The sequence below is a fragment of the Nannobrachium achirus genome (genome assembly GCF_963921795.1).
Source record: "Nannobrachium achirus genome assembly, chromosome: 18".
Taxonomy (NCBI): Eukaryota; Metazoa; Chordata; class Actinopteri; order Myctophiformes; family Myctophidae; genus Nannobrachium; species Nannobrachium achirus.
The window spans coordinates 28737929-28753300 of record NC_137825.1 but is presented as its reverse complement, the minus strand read 5'-3'; the positions used below and the strand labels follow the sequence as shown (position 1 = coordinate 28753300).

General features: G+C 44.4%; 1 protein-coding gene across 3 annotated transcripts in view; it reads left to right on the top strand.

Annotated features, from left to right (window-relative positions):
- LOC308303494 (transmembrane protein 150A-like) overlaps window positions 1–15109 on the top strand; it is a 29689-nt gene extending 14580 nt beyond the window's left edge. The window contains exons 7-12 of one of the 3 annotated variants that reach the window (XR_013963000.1): window positions 3908–4035; window positions 8563–8740; window positions 9218–9467; window positions 11836–11932; window positions 12480–12562; window positions 13638–15109. Coding sequence is in view for 1 of the 3 variants with exons in the window: in XM_080747876.1 (XP_080604002.1) it covers window positions 3908–4035; window positions 8563–8740; window positions 9218–9467; window positions 11836–11845 (566 nt within the window). In the remaining 2 variants the exon portion in view is untranslated. Of the gene's footprint in view, window positions 1–3907; window positions 4036–8562; window positions 8741–9217; window positions 9468–11835; window positions 12682–13637 lie in introns of those variants that run through there. The other 2 variants (XR_013963001.1, XM_080747876.1) reach the window with 2 other exon arrangements.
- The last annotated feature ends 263 nt before the right edge of the window (window positions 15110–15372 follow it).

Below are 15372 nucleotides of genomic sequence, written 5' to 3'. Positions count from 1 at the left end.
AACAGTGCTTTCTGACATTGTCATGTAGAGGTTCAGAGGAACTGGGGTCAGGGCATGAATGGAGCAGCTGGTGATCACGTAGCCCCAGCAGCAACCACCCAACAACCACTGAAAATATTATAATTTATATCTGCAAAGTCACTAGTAACCACTAGTAAAATAGGCCTAAATAGTTGAGTAAAAATACAATATTTGGTTTCGAGATGTAGTGGAGTAGATTGTAAAAGTACTGGAAATTGGACATACTTTACATAAGTAAAGTACAAATACCTACAAGTGCTGTACAAGTAAATGTACTTTACTACTTAGTTGTTACAAAATAAGTAAATAAATCAATAAAATCATATAGACATATGCTCATGGTGTCTAGAAAAATAATCACCTGTTTTCACCTTTTTTTGTTTATATTGTGTTACATTTAGGTAAAGAATAAACTGTAGAAACACATTAAAACAACAGGATAAAGGCCCATTCCCACTGGGCCAGATAAACAGATAAAAATAATTATTTCTCCATTCAAGTGGATCGTAAGATACTGATAAAAAAATATCTGTGACAGATATTTTTCCATTCAAGTGGATGGTAAGATACTGATAAAAAAATATCTGTGACAGATATTTTTCCATTCAAGTGGATGGTAAGATACTGATAAAAAAATATCTGTGACACATATTTTTCCATTCAAGTGGATGGTAAGATACTGATAAAAAAATATATCTGTGACCGATATTTTTTTATCTGTATCTTACCATCCACTCGAATGGAGAAAGATGTTTTTTTTATCTGTTTATCTGGCCCAGTGGGAATGGGCCTGAAGCTGAATCCTGAGGAACCCAGCCTGTCTTGCACCCCCTGTTAGCAGAGGCTACAATTTACAATTTAGGCATTTAGCAGACGCTCTTAATTAATCCAGAGCGACTTACAATAACCAAGGTAATCAATACAACTAGCCCTTACCCGTTCAAAGATATGAGCTCCAAAATGATGTGCAGTGTGTGGGTTATGGGATGTGCACTGTGCACACAGTATATGAGGGATGGAAAGTAACTCTAACTGGTGCTTGCATGATGTAGGAGCATCAATGTAAGAATCCCGTTTCGTTTAATGGCTACAGAGATACTGTTCCCCTCCCCCCCCCCCCCCCCCCCAGCCCGCCCGCCCACCCGCCTGCACACACACCCGCCTGCCTGCACACACACACACACACACACACAGAGCTGGTTAAACATTTTCCCTCAAGCTAGATGCAGAATAGATAATAGATACACCATAAAAATGCTAATATACAGCATACGATTTGTGAAAGTGACAAACGGGCTTCACAGTTATGTCAGGTGTGTTCATATGCTTATGGTGATGCGATTTCAGATCAATTGCTCCAGCCACCGAGGAGAAACGCTGTGACAGACACTCAGACACTCACTCAGACACTCACTCAGACACTCACTCAGACATTCGCAAAATTATAGTATAGATAAGATAAGCAAGAATTAGGCTAGCTAGAATTGCCTATGGCTGCAGATAATTATCTGTTGGTGTTTAACCCATATTTAGACCTAAGGCAGATTCTACAAATGTCTTCTAAATGCTAACGGGTTTCTGAAAAACTTGCTCAAACCTTTTCATGTCAAGGACCCCCAAAGTTGTATGTATTTGGTCGTGGACCCCCATCTGAAAGTGTTTTGTTCCAGGGACCCCAAGAACAATGATTTGAGTTAAAAATGTTCAATTTAAAAATATATATATTGAAAGATTTTCCAAAAATACCAGATCTACAAGCTCATAGCACGGCGCATGTGTCTGTGAAGAGCAGAGTATTACTGTACACAATGTATCTGTTGTTTGTCATTCATTCCATGTGAGGGCCAAGTACGGTACATCTAACCGGGGAACACCTGTTTGTTATGGGTTTTCAGAGAAAACACAGGAATTTGGGAACATTTGACAAGTCCATTAACCTGTCTCTCGTGGTTGCTTTCTGTGTGCGTTATTTACCTCACAACTTGGCTGTTTAAACATGTTTAAACAGGTCCGGGTTGTGTTTATAGTGTAATACACAGATAGTCTTTGAACTTTGAAATATTTATTCTTTCCATCCTTTTAAACACATATCTATTTGTCATGCCTTATCATGTGCTCATTGTTTATCGTTGGGATGTAATTTGTCAACTTAATGAAAAGTATGTGAAATGTTATTGTTTTGGCCCTGAGCATTTTCACCGGTCAAAATATATAATTCTACCACTTTTTCTAGTCACATGTTCAAATACTGGATTCTGATTGGCTAAATTCCGGAGGTTATGGCAGAACAACCGCCGCAGTTGTGTGAGGACGAGATCAATGCGCCTCAGTGTACATCCGGGGACTTCAGGAGGTAGTCGGAACACCTTTCCCCCAACCAACATATGACGGTCGTAGCGGTCCTATGTTTACTAACGTGCGTACAACGTCGCCGATTTATTTGGATCCAATGCAATCCGCCAACTTTAAAGCCCCTTTTCTCTGAACCTATGCCTTTCTGGAAGCGAACAGCCTCTATTTACGGCCGGAACGGTCCTTCTAACTGACGTTAGCTTAGCTGTATGCTAGACATCTTTCTCTGCATGGAGTTGGCGTCATCTGGTGGTGAGTAGAAGATGTTGTTTGTGGAACTATTTGCTGTCGTCGCGGAAGTTTTATAGGCAATAATGATTGTAACTTAATATCCTTGCAAGTTACAACTATGTGTTTTCTTTCATGTATACGGAAAAAAGTGGTAGAAAAGCTATTTACCACTCGGGGTCGGACATTATGCTCTGATAATGTCCTGTGTGAGGGTGTTATCGGACTCGGCTTCGCCTCGTCCGATCACCCCCTCACACAGGACATTATCAGAGCATAATGTCCTCTCACTCGGGGTAAATTGCTTACTTGTTTATGGGTTAAAGCAGGAATCAGGATAGGCAAAATGCAAAGTGGTAAACACAGGCAATGGTGTCATCTGGCTCACCTGTGGTTAACTGAAATGTGAACTGTAGACATGAAGCCTCCACATTTGTTTCCAAACAGTGATCTTGTGAGTTGTACTTTCTTGAAGCGTTTGGGGGTGTGCACACATAGAATCCTTGGAAAATTCCCCCGTGACTTCAAAGGTCTCCCTCTCTTATTTCCCACCCTCACAAACAATGCTTAGTTTATACAGCACTTGCGATACAGTTTGTTTTACTCTGAGGTGTGGCGCGAGCTGAGACCAAAAGAACGATAATGGTCGGAACCCCGCAGACCACAAAGTAGACCTCTCAGTGAGTCCGAAACCGGCAAATTGCCCATCAAAACTAGGTAGCCTTAACACAATGTATGCTTGATCATCAAAAAAACACTGCTGGTGTTCCTTTTTTGCTGTATTGACAATGTGAACACCAGAACAGGGATTCTCACTACATGTGAACAGCTTGTGCATCACTTAGGACTTGTGGTGGGAGAGTGGCATGCTGTTCTTGGAAGTGTTTTGAGGAGCTTCTCCAAAGTTTGATGCGCCTGCTTGGTAAACAGTCATTAGGAATGTGCACGCCACGTGCCAGGCTTCTCAGTTTCCTTCAACATGTTTTTGACCCAGCCATGCTTTTCTGTCATAAAAACCTCCTAGAACTGGGGTTTCAAACAAGGGAGTAAATGGGGACGAGGACAGCTGATCTCACTGCTATAAAATGGCATGATTGATGTTGAGTATGTCCTTTTTGGAAAACTAGTTAGTGATTCATCAGTCACAGTAATACTGGGAACCCCTGGCCTGAATATTTTAGACATAATTCACTTAAAGCCAGTGTGGTCACAGTTACCAGAATAAAACACATTGCAGATGTTGAAGATGTGTTGACGAATATTGACAGAATATTGCATTCTCTCTCTCTCTCATCTGTGGATCCAGTGATGTTGATTGGCTTGCTGCGCTATGCCCACGTCATAGAGAAGCACCAGAACTGTGTTTTGAACACGGCAGGCCTCTCCACAGGCTGGATCTGTGCTGCAGGACTCATCATGGTGGGAAACTTCCAGGTAAGACAGGGAGGCTTTCATGCTATTTAATGGCTATTATGTAACCTCAAACCCTGAAGGTGAGGTTATATAATCACCCTGAAGGGGCTCATTTCTCAGTAATGATCACCTTCCTGTTCAATATCCCCCTGAGTACACTGTTAGAAGTAAATAAAGAAATCAACAATTTGACACAAAATATAACATATAATATTGCATAACATCAATTTACATTTACCAATTTAGGCATTTAGCAGATGCTCTTAATCCAGAGCGATTTACAATAATAAGCAAGGTAATACAACTTGACTGCAGCACCCGATTGAGGTTTTTCTGCATCGTAATTGTCAAAGTCTGCCATACAGTACCATACTGCCCAAACTGTGTTTATTTAATGTCTGTCTTCTTAATTTTAAGTTGGACTTCTCTGTCGTCCAACTCTTTATCTTTTAATCTCTCTTGATTGTTCTTGATATAGTTTTATGTTCTTTAAAGGGGATAGTTCAGTGCAGTCATAAACTATGAATCAAAAGTTTCATGCTCTCCAAATGTTTTAAAATGAATATTAGAGATTAGAATCGTTTTTGCGAATCATCATGAAAGCAACAAAGTGCACCTGATTTCTTTCTGTGGACCAAGCTGTGTAATAATCAAAGACAGCAGCACAATCTACTCCATTAGTGCCTTTGTGAACCATGGGTTTCTTAGTCATCTTAGTTTCCCCTCAGTTGCCCCTCTGGTGTGGACTTTTGTTATTGTTGTGTATAGCATGCGTTCCCTGTTTTAAGAAAACCTCTAAAAGTCTGTCAGCAATAACCCCTCCTAAATGCCTTGACTGTAGCTGTTGAATTTAATAGTGGGGAGCAAGTTTTCCTACCTGTACTAGACCTGGGCTTGTAGACACTATGTTGCCTTTCTCTAACCAAGAAACGCATAGTTTAGATATTTGGTACAATGCAGAGATGTCATCATTAAATCATAAATCTCTGAGTGGAAGAATGCACTGTGTTAGAGGGCATGAAAAAAAGCTTCCCCTCTTGAGAGTACATCTCTGCTGCAGTGCAGATAAAACATGTACCTGCACTTCAAACAATACTGGGCACTGCAATCTGTTGCATGTCTTTTAAATAAAACAAAAGGTTATAACGCGAATATCTATGTTGCAATAAATTGCCCATTGCAATGGATTTTCATATACCTAAATACTCTCAAAAGTAGAATTGAGTAATCCCATATAAAATAAAACATGATGAAAACAGCCTTTCAGTCCTACATATGGTCCTGCTGGTGTCACTTCTGATTATCTTGGATCCAGTTTTCCCCTTTTTTCTCATGGCTCTTTGTAGGGCTTCCAAGCCAATCTTCCTTGATGTTCTGTTTGGAATTGGTCCGACAGCTTCTCCACAGTAGCAAGGTCTTGTAAACAAGAGGTTCAGCTTGCTGACTGGGTGTCACTGTGTTCTAGCTCTCAATACCGTTTAGAGCAGTGTTTCTAAACCTTTTCAGGCTGTGACCCCCAAAATAATCACATTTTCACTGGGGACCCCCACCCGGACGAGCACTTTGTATAACACGGTTATATTGCGAGGCATTGTGAGCATGTAGATCTGATATTTTCACAATTTCTGCCTCTAATATTTGACAATTTGGCCAATGTTTAATGTGTCATTTCAGAGGTATTAAAGTCCTTAAATTGTCACTTTAGAAATGTGCAGATACCCTCTATACACTTAAACTTTATGGTGTGTTTTTTTTTACTGTTGAGTGAGAAAACAATGTTGCACATTAAGTTAATCATCTGGGGATACCCCAAAATAATTTGGGGACCCACAGGTTGAGAACCACTGGTTTAGAGGAGGTCACGTCGAGAACGTGTTACCTGGATGGCCATCTCGTTCTGAACTCCCCCTGGAATATAATAGAAACATCATACACTAAAAACTACCAAACAAATCCAGCAATGGTTTGTATCATGTCCTAAAGGTAAGGGGTACAATTCCCTTGATTACTTGTAGGCCATCACCAGTGTTTTGAATTGAGTACAGACAGCAGTGCCTGAAGCCATTGAAGGGAATGAAAAAGTGGGAGATGTGAACATTTCGCAGCATTCTGGATCAGTTGAATGGGTTGGTTTTAGTGAGTGTTGTAATGTGCGCCATGAAGGATGTGAAGGGTCCGAACAGTCAGGCAGAACCACTTGAGTGCTGTCCCAGTTCTACCAATGTCTGAGAGAGAGGGTGTCCATAAGAAGCTGATGGTTGTGTTAAATTCTGCAGATGGGTCAGGAAGTGAGAGATGGAGAGAAAGCTGGTTTGAAACAAATCAATCAATCAATCAATCAATCAATCTATCTCTGTCTCTGTCTCTGTCTTTGTCTCTATCTCTCGTAGATGTACTGTACAGACATGTTGCGGCCATGCATTGTGTGTGCATGTGGTAGTAATGTGGATGTGCTTTGACAATATTTTATGTGCCTGTGTGTAGCTCACGTGTGGGCACATGAGCATGTCAAAGGTCATTGTTGCAGGGACGCCCCTTTCCTGTGTGTGTGTGTGTGTGTGTGTGTGTGTGTGTGTGTGTGTGTGTGTGTGTGTGTGTGGCAGTGTGGCGGCTCAGATTCCTCCCAGTCTGTCTGCACACGCCTGGATCTCATCAAGCACGCGAGCACATAGCTAGACTGTAGGGGGTGGCCTCTCCATTTATCTACCCCTTCAACCACGTGTGAGGCACACACACACACACACACACACACACACACACACACACACACACTTTTTGTATTACTATACTTGTGAGGACATCAACGTCTTAGGAAGGCTCATAGCACTTACTGTAGCTCACCTACCCCCCATTGACCATACATGAAAGCTACGTAGCATTTCTATGCATTTGATGTACTGATGTTGATGTATTGATGTATTATTACCTTTCTTATTTTATTGATGTATCGTATTGATGTATTTATTACCTTCTGGATCAAGAGCGTCTGCTAAATGCCTAAACTGTAAACTGTAAGGCAATTGTATGAATGCATTTTTAATCCTAAAACTAAAGCCGAAAACAGCAGCTCTACAAGCTCACAACACGTACGCACACACACACACACACACACACACACACACACACACACACACACACACACACACACACACACACACACACACACACACACACACACACACACACTTGAATTGAACCACAATTCCAGCCTCTGTCCTCCTCTTCCTGACTGGTGGACGGGGGCTCCTCCCTGTGCGGCAGGAAGGGGCTCCCTCTTACATAACGACACCCTCTCTGTGTCTGTCTGGAAGTAAACACGGCACAGCCTAATGTATATAAATACACCTCGTCACCGCGAGCAAGTGACTGCTGACGCAATAAACGGACATAAACTCAAGGCCTGTTGTCCGTGTCTCAGAATAGAGGTGCGGAAGTTGAGTAAAAAGTCAGAGGAATTCATGAATGAGATGCTGGTAGAATGAGAGTTTTTTTTTAATGATTTTAAATAATCGATAAAGATTTTAAATTAATTATCTGTACAAGCTCAAACATTGTGATGTGATGCGTTGTGAGCTTGTAGATTTGCTATTTTAGCTATTTTCCGCGATACCATTGTACAAGAAAGTATACAACAGGACTTAAGTGACATCAGACTAATCGATTTAGTCATCAATACAAAATAAATATGAATTGTATTTGGGTAAATTTGTTGATAAACTTCTAAATTATACTATGCAATATGCAAAATGCCTGTTGCACAATGATATGTTGATCAAAAAGTTTTTTCCTGTCTGATTAAATTGAGTGAATTAGATTAATAATATCGATCAATGCCCAAGTGGATGGCTAAATTGTCATTCCATATATATTCTTTGAAGTTCTAAGTGGGGAATGGGGATATGCACATAATACGCCCGTGTTTTGACATGTGGGTCTCCTCTTCCATATCCTGCCTTAAAGCACCATTTGTAACCCTCCTTAGCATCTATTCCACAAGGTTTCATAACTATGGGCTGAGGTCACTAAAGTCCATATTTTCCCTCTACTTTGCAATGAATGGTGATGTACTGTATGCATGAACCACAGCAGAGCAAAGACATGTTCTTTTTGCTTCTTCTCTGTCATTAGTGAGACGGAACATCTGTGTATGACTCAGTTCACCACTGTCATTCACTTCACTCACTGTACTAGACCTGTCAGCTGAATAACAGCGGCTATCATTGTGTGTGTGTGTGTGTGTGTGTGTGTGTGTGTGTGTGTGTGTGTGTGTGTGTGTGTGTGTGTGTGTGTGTGCGTGTGCGTGCGTGCGTGCGTGCGACACACACACACATGACTGAGACTGTTTTGCACCTGTCCGTCTATCCGTCCGTCCGCCTGTCCATTTGTCCGTCTGTGGACTGCTAATCTCTGACACTGTTGGCTTGATTGCAGCGAAACTGTTCACACACACTCCCTGGATGCCAGAGCATGGGCCTATTATAGCGCCACCAGGAGGCACAGTTATGTTTTTTGTCTTGTTTAATTGAAGACAATTCTGTTGCCCTATAGGTGGATTACGCCAAAGTCCTGCACTACGTCGGAGCTGGAGTGGCCTTCCCCACCAGCATGCTGTTTGTGTGCCTTCAGTCAGCCCTGACCTACAGACTGGCCAAGACCCAGGAGGAGTACCTCGTTGGACACCTTCGCCTGGGGATGTCGCTGCTCGCCCTCATCGCCCTGGTGCTCAGTATCCTTCAGATGGCAAACAGAGTGTCTTTAAAAGCCATTCAGGCCTGAAAGCAAATCTGCACTTTGGATTTGAACCACTTTAACCATTATGCTATGCTTTAACTATTAAAAAATAGCAGACTTGCACAACATTTGTGCAAGTCTTGGAATATTTTTGACACAATTCTATAAATGTCTTCTAAATCCTTCTTCTAAATCAGTGGTTCTTAAACTTTTTCATGTCAAGGACCCTCAAAATTACATGTATTTGTCTGCGGACCCCCATCTCGTGTGTGTGTGTGTGTGTGTGTGTGTGTGTGTGTGTGTGTGTGTGTGTGTGTGTGTGTGTGTGTGTGTGTGTGTGTGTGTGTGTGTGTGTGTGTGTGTGTGTGTGTGTGTGTGTGTGTGTGTGTGTGCAGCATGTACTGTATCTATCTCTGGTCTGTGTGTTCAGTTATCATCTCTGTTGTTGTCCTTAACTCTCCGTCCCCCCCAGGCGGGATTTTCTTTGTCCAGGACAGCTTTTCGCTGCAGCACGCCTCGGCCATCTTCGAGTGGATCTTCTGCATGCTCATCATGCTCTTCTACGGCACCTTTGTGTTTGAATTCGGGGACATGTCGGGGGACACCCTGATGGTGTTGTCCAGAGGAGGCGGGGGCCCCGTCTTCTCCGGCTCGGACCACAAGGCGGATGTTGGCCGAGGGCCAAACCCCCGACAGCCAGAGAGTTTGGCTAGCGGTATTCTGTAAGCCAGGGTTTCTCAAACATTCAAATGTCAAGGTCTCCCCTTAACTCTGACAGTGTACAAATGGAACCAAATGAACCTGTTAGGGTTGTACACTGTAGACCCCCCTTTAGACCCCCCTAAAGGAACCAAAAGAGTCCCTGGAATCCACTTTGAAAACCAGTTGACCTAGGGCTGTAACCACAAAATGGCACATTGCCTCTGACCAACCATGAGTCCAATGGACCCAGCCAGCACGCCCACATGGGTCCCGCATGGGTACGAGGTGGGCTACTTGGGTACCACGTGGGCATGGGCTTGAAGTGGGCAAATTACATGGGTCCCACGTGGGCTACATGTGGGATAACTGGGCATGGGTTGGAAGTGGGCTTCCCCACGTGGTTCCCGCATGGGCTACATGTGGGCTAACTGGGCATTGGATGGAAGTGGGCTGGCCCACGTGGTTCCCGCATGGGCTACATGTGGGCTAACTGGGCATGGGATGGAAGTGGGCTGGCCCACGTGGTTCCCGCATGGGCTACATGTGGGCTAACTGGGCCTGGGATGGAAGTGGGCTGGCCCACGTGGTTCCTGCATGGGCTACATGTGGGCTAACTGGGCATGGGTTGGAAGTGGGCTTGCCCACGTGGTTCCCGCATGGGCTACATGTGGGCTAACTGGGCCTGGGATGGAAGTGGGCTGGCCCACGTGGTTCCCGCATGGGCTACATGTGGGCTAACTGGGCATGGGATGGAAGTGGGCTGGCCCACGTGGTTCCCGCATGGGCTACATGTGGGCTAACTGGGCATGGGATGGAAGTGGGCTGGCATACGTGGTTGCCTCATGGGCTACATGTGGGCTAACTGGGCCTGGGTTGGAAGTGGGCTGGCCCACGTGGTTCCCGCATGGGCTACGTGTGGGCTAACTGGGCCTGGGTTGGAAGTGGGCTTGCCCACGTGGTTCCCGCATGGGCTACATGTGGGCTAACTGGGCATGGGATGGAAGTGGGCTGCCCACATGGTTTCCGCATGGGCTACATGTGGGCTAACTGGGCCTGGAATGGAAGTGGGCTTGCCCACGTGGTTTCCGCATGGGCTACATGTGGGCTAACTGGGCATGGGATGAAAGTGGGCTGGCCTACGTGGTTTCCGCATGGGCTACATGTGGGCTAACTGGGCCTGGGTTGGAAGTGGGCTTGCCCACGTGGTTCCCGCATGGGCTACATGTGGGCTAACTGGGCATGGGATGGAAGTGGGCTGCCCACATGGTTCCCGCATGGGCTATATGTGGGCTAACTGGGCATGGGATGGAAGTGGGCTGGCCCGCGTGGTTTCCGCATGGGCTACATGTGGGCTAACTGGGCATGGGATGAAAGTGGGCTGGCCTACGTGGTTTCCGCATGGGCTACATGTGGGCTAACTGGGCCTGGGTTGGAAGTGGGCTGGCCCACGTGGTTCCTGCATGGGCTACATGTGGGCTAACTGGGCATGGGATGGAAGTGGGCTGGCCCACGTGGTTTCTGCATGGGCTACATGTGGGCTAACTGGGCCTGGGTTGGAAGTGGGCTAGCCCACATGGTTTCCAAACAGGCTACAAGTGGGATAACTGGGCATGGGAACCACGACGTGGGCTGGCCCACGTGGTTCCCACATTGGTCTACATAGATTTTTCAAGCGTCAATCCCTGCAGTTCCTACATGGGTCTATTTTTTTATTTCCAGTTTTTATTTTTGTGCTGTGAATGTTGGCTTAGGCAGTGGGGAAAAACATATTTCCTTTAAATATTTTACTTCTATTTTGCCCATATGCTCCTAAAACAACATTTGACAACATTACATTATATTCATTAAAATAAGTTAAGAAGACTCCTGGTCAAATCCACACTCAAAAATTCCAATCTACAAGATCACAATGCATTGCACTGCAAAACTGTTCTGTTTTTATAGAGCTGCTATTCATGCAAAAATGTAGTTATTAATAGTGGTTATAAACATTTTAGGAGAGAAGCCTCAGGCCATACACAATCTGTCTGTGTTCCACAATTGGCCAGACTTTGGACTTTGCTTTATGTGCTGCTAGTTAGTCTAACTAGCTGCTTTGTACAACACCACTAGCCTAGCAGAGCAAAACAATTCACCCAATACTGCAGTTAGTTGGCTGCATTATTAGGCTACAACACCACATTCATTTTGTTCAACAAGACACGCACGCACGCACGCACACACACACACACACACACACACACACACACACACACACACACACACACACACACACACAGAGAGAGAGAGAGAGAGTAGACCAAACCAAGACTCTCATTACCATGTGAATACAGGGTGATTTCACATGTAGGTGCTATTGACCGTCTAACCAATCACTGTGCTTCCCAGACTTTTTTGAAACGGAATCACTTTTTCTTTGTCATTTGAGAGTGAGGAACTTCATGACAAGTCTTGCTTCCACGAATGGACCTTAAAAAATCCAAAAGTATGTAAGTAGCGTCATTATCTAATCTATATTCTAATATTTTCCAGACTAGCCTAGATAAAGGCTAGTTTTAACTCAAGGTTTGTTGATTTTGTCAACCTAACCAAGGACATTATCTTTAAACAACAAGTGACATGTTTTATGTTCTAGATGTAATGTTATGTTATCACATTATAACTAATTATTTCAAACCATGGATTTAGGCAGGCCAATATTGTTATATTATGTTTTATATCCCTAGATTACAATGTATGTTGGTTTACCGTATGTACTGTATATGTTGGTTAATGTACCCAATAGTGTCCCTAGTCTGGGCAAACCCAAAAATAGCAGCTCTACTAGCTAATAAAGCATCACAGCACGTTATGAGCTTGTAAATCGGCAATGTTTTGTCAAAGAGTTGGAGGGTTGTGTGCAGAGCAGTTAAGTATTTAGTACAGTCAGATGCTTAAAGGTGGGCCAGAACCTAACTTTTTTATGTGTAGGCCTACATTGAAATTTACATTGCTTTAACTTTTGAAATCTCATTTGTCCCCTCTTCATGAAGGCAAATGATGTGCTCAACCCAAACCTGAAAAGCAGAGGCTTCAATCTACAGACAGACAATGAAGTAGCCCATAAGTGACAATGGTAATATAAACTTACATAATGTTTGTGATTTTGTAGGGATATTGAGCTTGGCTAACTTTAATGTTGTGTGGAAAAAACAGAAGTTGAATGTGACAGCAAACAGCTGCAGCTAACTAATGGAAGGGGCAGATTTGTTGAAGAGATCACGGTTGGCAGTTACATTTTTATTCTACATCAAGGGTCTTCAACAGGGGGTCCGGGACACCTAGGGGGTCCTCAGAGTCACTAAAGGGGGTCCTCCGAAATCTTTGTGTGATAGAAACCTTATTTTTTCATTTTTTTAATTAACCACTTGAACCCTAGCGTCCATATTCGGAGAACTTGAGCCAAAAATAGCAGATCTACAAGCTCACAACGCCTTGCACTGCGAGGCGTTGTGAGCTTGTAGATCAGACATTTGGGCAAAGATGTTTTGTAGAGAGGAAAAAGAGCAGACCAAGTACCGAGTGAAATGTCAACTTTATTAAGTATTGACTGTTCAAGTGGTTAAATATCTGAAAACGGTTTTGGGGTCCCTGCTTCATCTCTCTCAACTAAGGGGTCCTTGGCCTAAAAACATTGAGGACCTGTTCTACATATCAACATTCAAAACAAGTTTGTCCACAGTAGCAGGCACGTAGACAGTCGGCAGCTGATAGCCCAGGCCTACTCAACTTGCTTTTAGAGATGCAAATCTTTGCTATTGTTTTCATCGGGTGACAGGGGGGTTTACGTTGGGCCATTGTCACCTGGCTTTACAAAGAATCAAATGTGCCACGCGCTCGCCAAATGGTCTGTCTCCTGTGTACTACACTATTGAACTTTAGTTACTAGTTACTTATTTAGAATATTATTAGGCTATAAAACATAGGCCTACATTAATCTCTTCTGCCCTATACATTTTGTCTATTTGAAAATAGCCGATCTACAAGCTCACAATGCGTCGTAATGCACTTCACTGGCATTTCGGCTGGTATTTCGCCTACTAAAATCTCATTGCTGGTGACGCCAGTGTAAGTGTGTTTAAAGATAGAATGACTACTTTACATTCACATCTTGTGGCTTTTCCTTTCTTTGACTTTTGCCATAAACTCAGGAATTGCCATGTCGGAGATATCTAAGGTTAAGGCTTCCTGGGTGAAGGCAAGATGGACAGACCAGTGGAACCATCCAGGCTTCGCCAATTCATCAAGGATTTCACAGATGTTCCTGAACAGCACCTCCCCCGTAAGGAGTGGACAACCCTCAATCACCTGAGGACAGGTGTGGGACGTTTCAGTGCAGTGTGGGACGTTTCAGTGCAGCAATGCACAGGATCCATCACAGACTGTGGAGCATGTGATGACCAGCTGCCCTATATACCAGCCACTGAATGGTGATCGTGGCCGAGAATGATCATGACCTAGACAATGACAATGACACACTCGACTGGATTGCTGCAACGGAGTCTAAGGACATACAACAGAAAAAGAACTGGATGATGCCACCCCAATAGACAAACTCTCTCTCTCTCTCCCCTGTGGTTGGCTCAAAAAAACACCCACAAGCACAGCGGATCCAGATTGATGAATGCAACATGAATGAACACTGGATTCCAGAAAACCTATGCCCTAAAACAGTTTTGTTACAAAATTCAAGATTTTGATGCACCTCTTACACAATTTATGTTTTTGGAAATTTTGTATCCTTTATTTTGTTCTGTTAGCAGTCTGTGGAGCATTATGGGAATATCTCTTTTTGCATTTCAAGTGTGTTTTTTTTATGTACTGTATGTACACTTGCACATTTGAACTGTTTGCCTCTTCCTTCATGCTGCTGCTATCTTTATTTTGATCGTATTTTATTATTTATCTTGTTTATTTTTGTAATAAACGTTGTCAAATATATAGTATATTGTCTATTTTCATCCAAAATGTATTTCAGGTGTTTCAATAATTAACACAGTTCATGTCAAACACTGTTTAGTCTACCATTAAAATCTTCCTAGGATCAAAGTTGAGCCCACTTGGATCCCACGTTTATCCCCTATGGTTCCCGCATAGAATTGCCTTGGTGGGGCCCACCCAGGGCCCATGTAGAACCCACCTAGAGCCCACACAGGCTAGCCCAAGCGGCTCCCACCTGGGTCCCATATACATTTGCCGAGGTGGGGCCCACCCAGGACCCATGCAGAACCCACCCAGAGCCAACGTGGGCTAGCCCAAGCGGCTCCCACTTGGGTCCCATACACATTTGCCGATGTGGGGCCCACCCAGGGCCCCAGCAGGACCCACGTTGATCCCACATGGGCTAGCCCAAGTGGTTCCCACTTGGGTCCCATATAAATTTGCAGAGGTGGGGCCCACCCAGGGCCCATGTAGAACCCACGTTGAGCCCACGTGGGCTAGCCCAAGTGGTTCCCACCTGGGTCCCATATAAATTAGCCGAGGTGGGGCCCACCCAGGGCCCATGTAGAACCCACGCAGAGCCCACGTGGGCTAACCCACTAGGGACCCTTGTGGAAACCGCGGACATTCCCACATAGAACCCACGTGGGCTAGCCCAGGCGGTTCCCACTTGGGTCCCATATAAATTTGCCGAGGTGGGGCCCACCCAGGGCCCAGGTAGAACCCACGTTGAGCCCACGTGGGCTAGCCCAAGTGGTTCCCACCTGGGTCCCATATAAATTAGCCGAGGTGGGGCCCACCCAGGGCCCATGTAGAACCCACACAGAGCCCACGTGGGCTAACCCACGAGGGACCCTTGTGGAAACCGCGGACATTCCCACATGGGGCCCATGTAGGGAAGCCCACCCTGTACCCATGCGGGACCCATGTGGGCGTGCTGGCTGG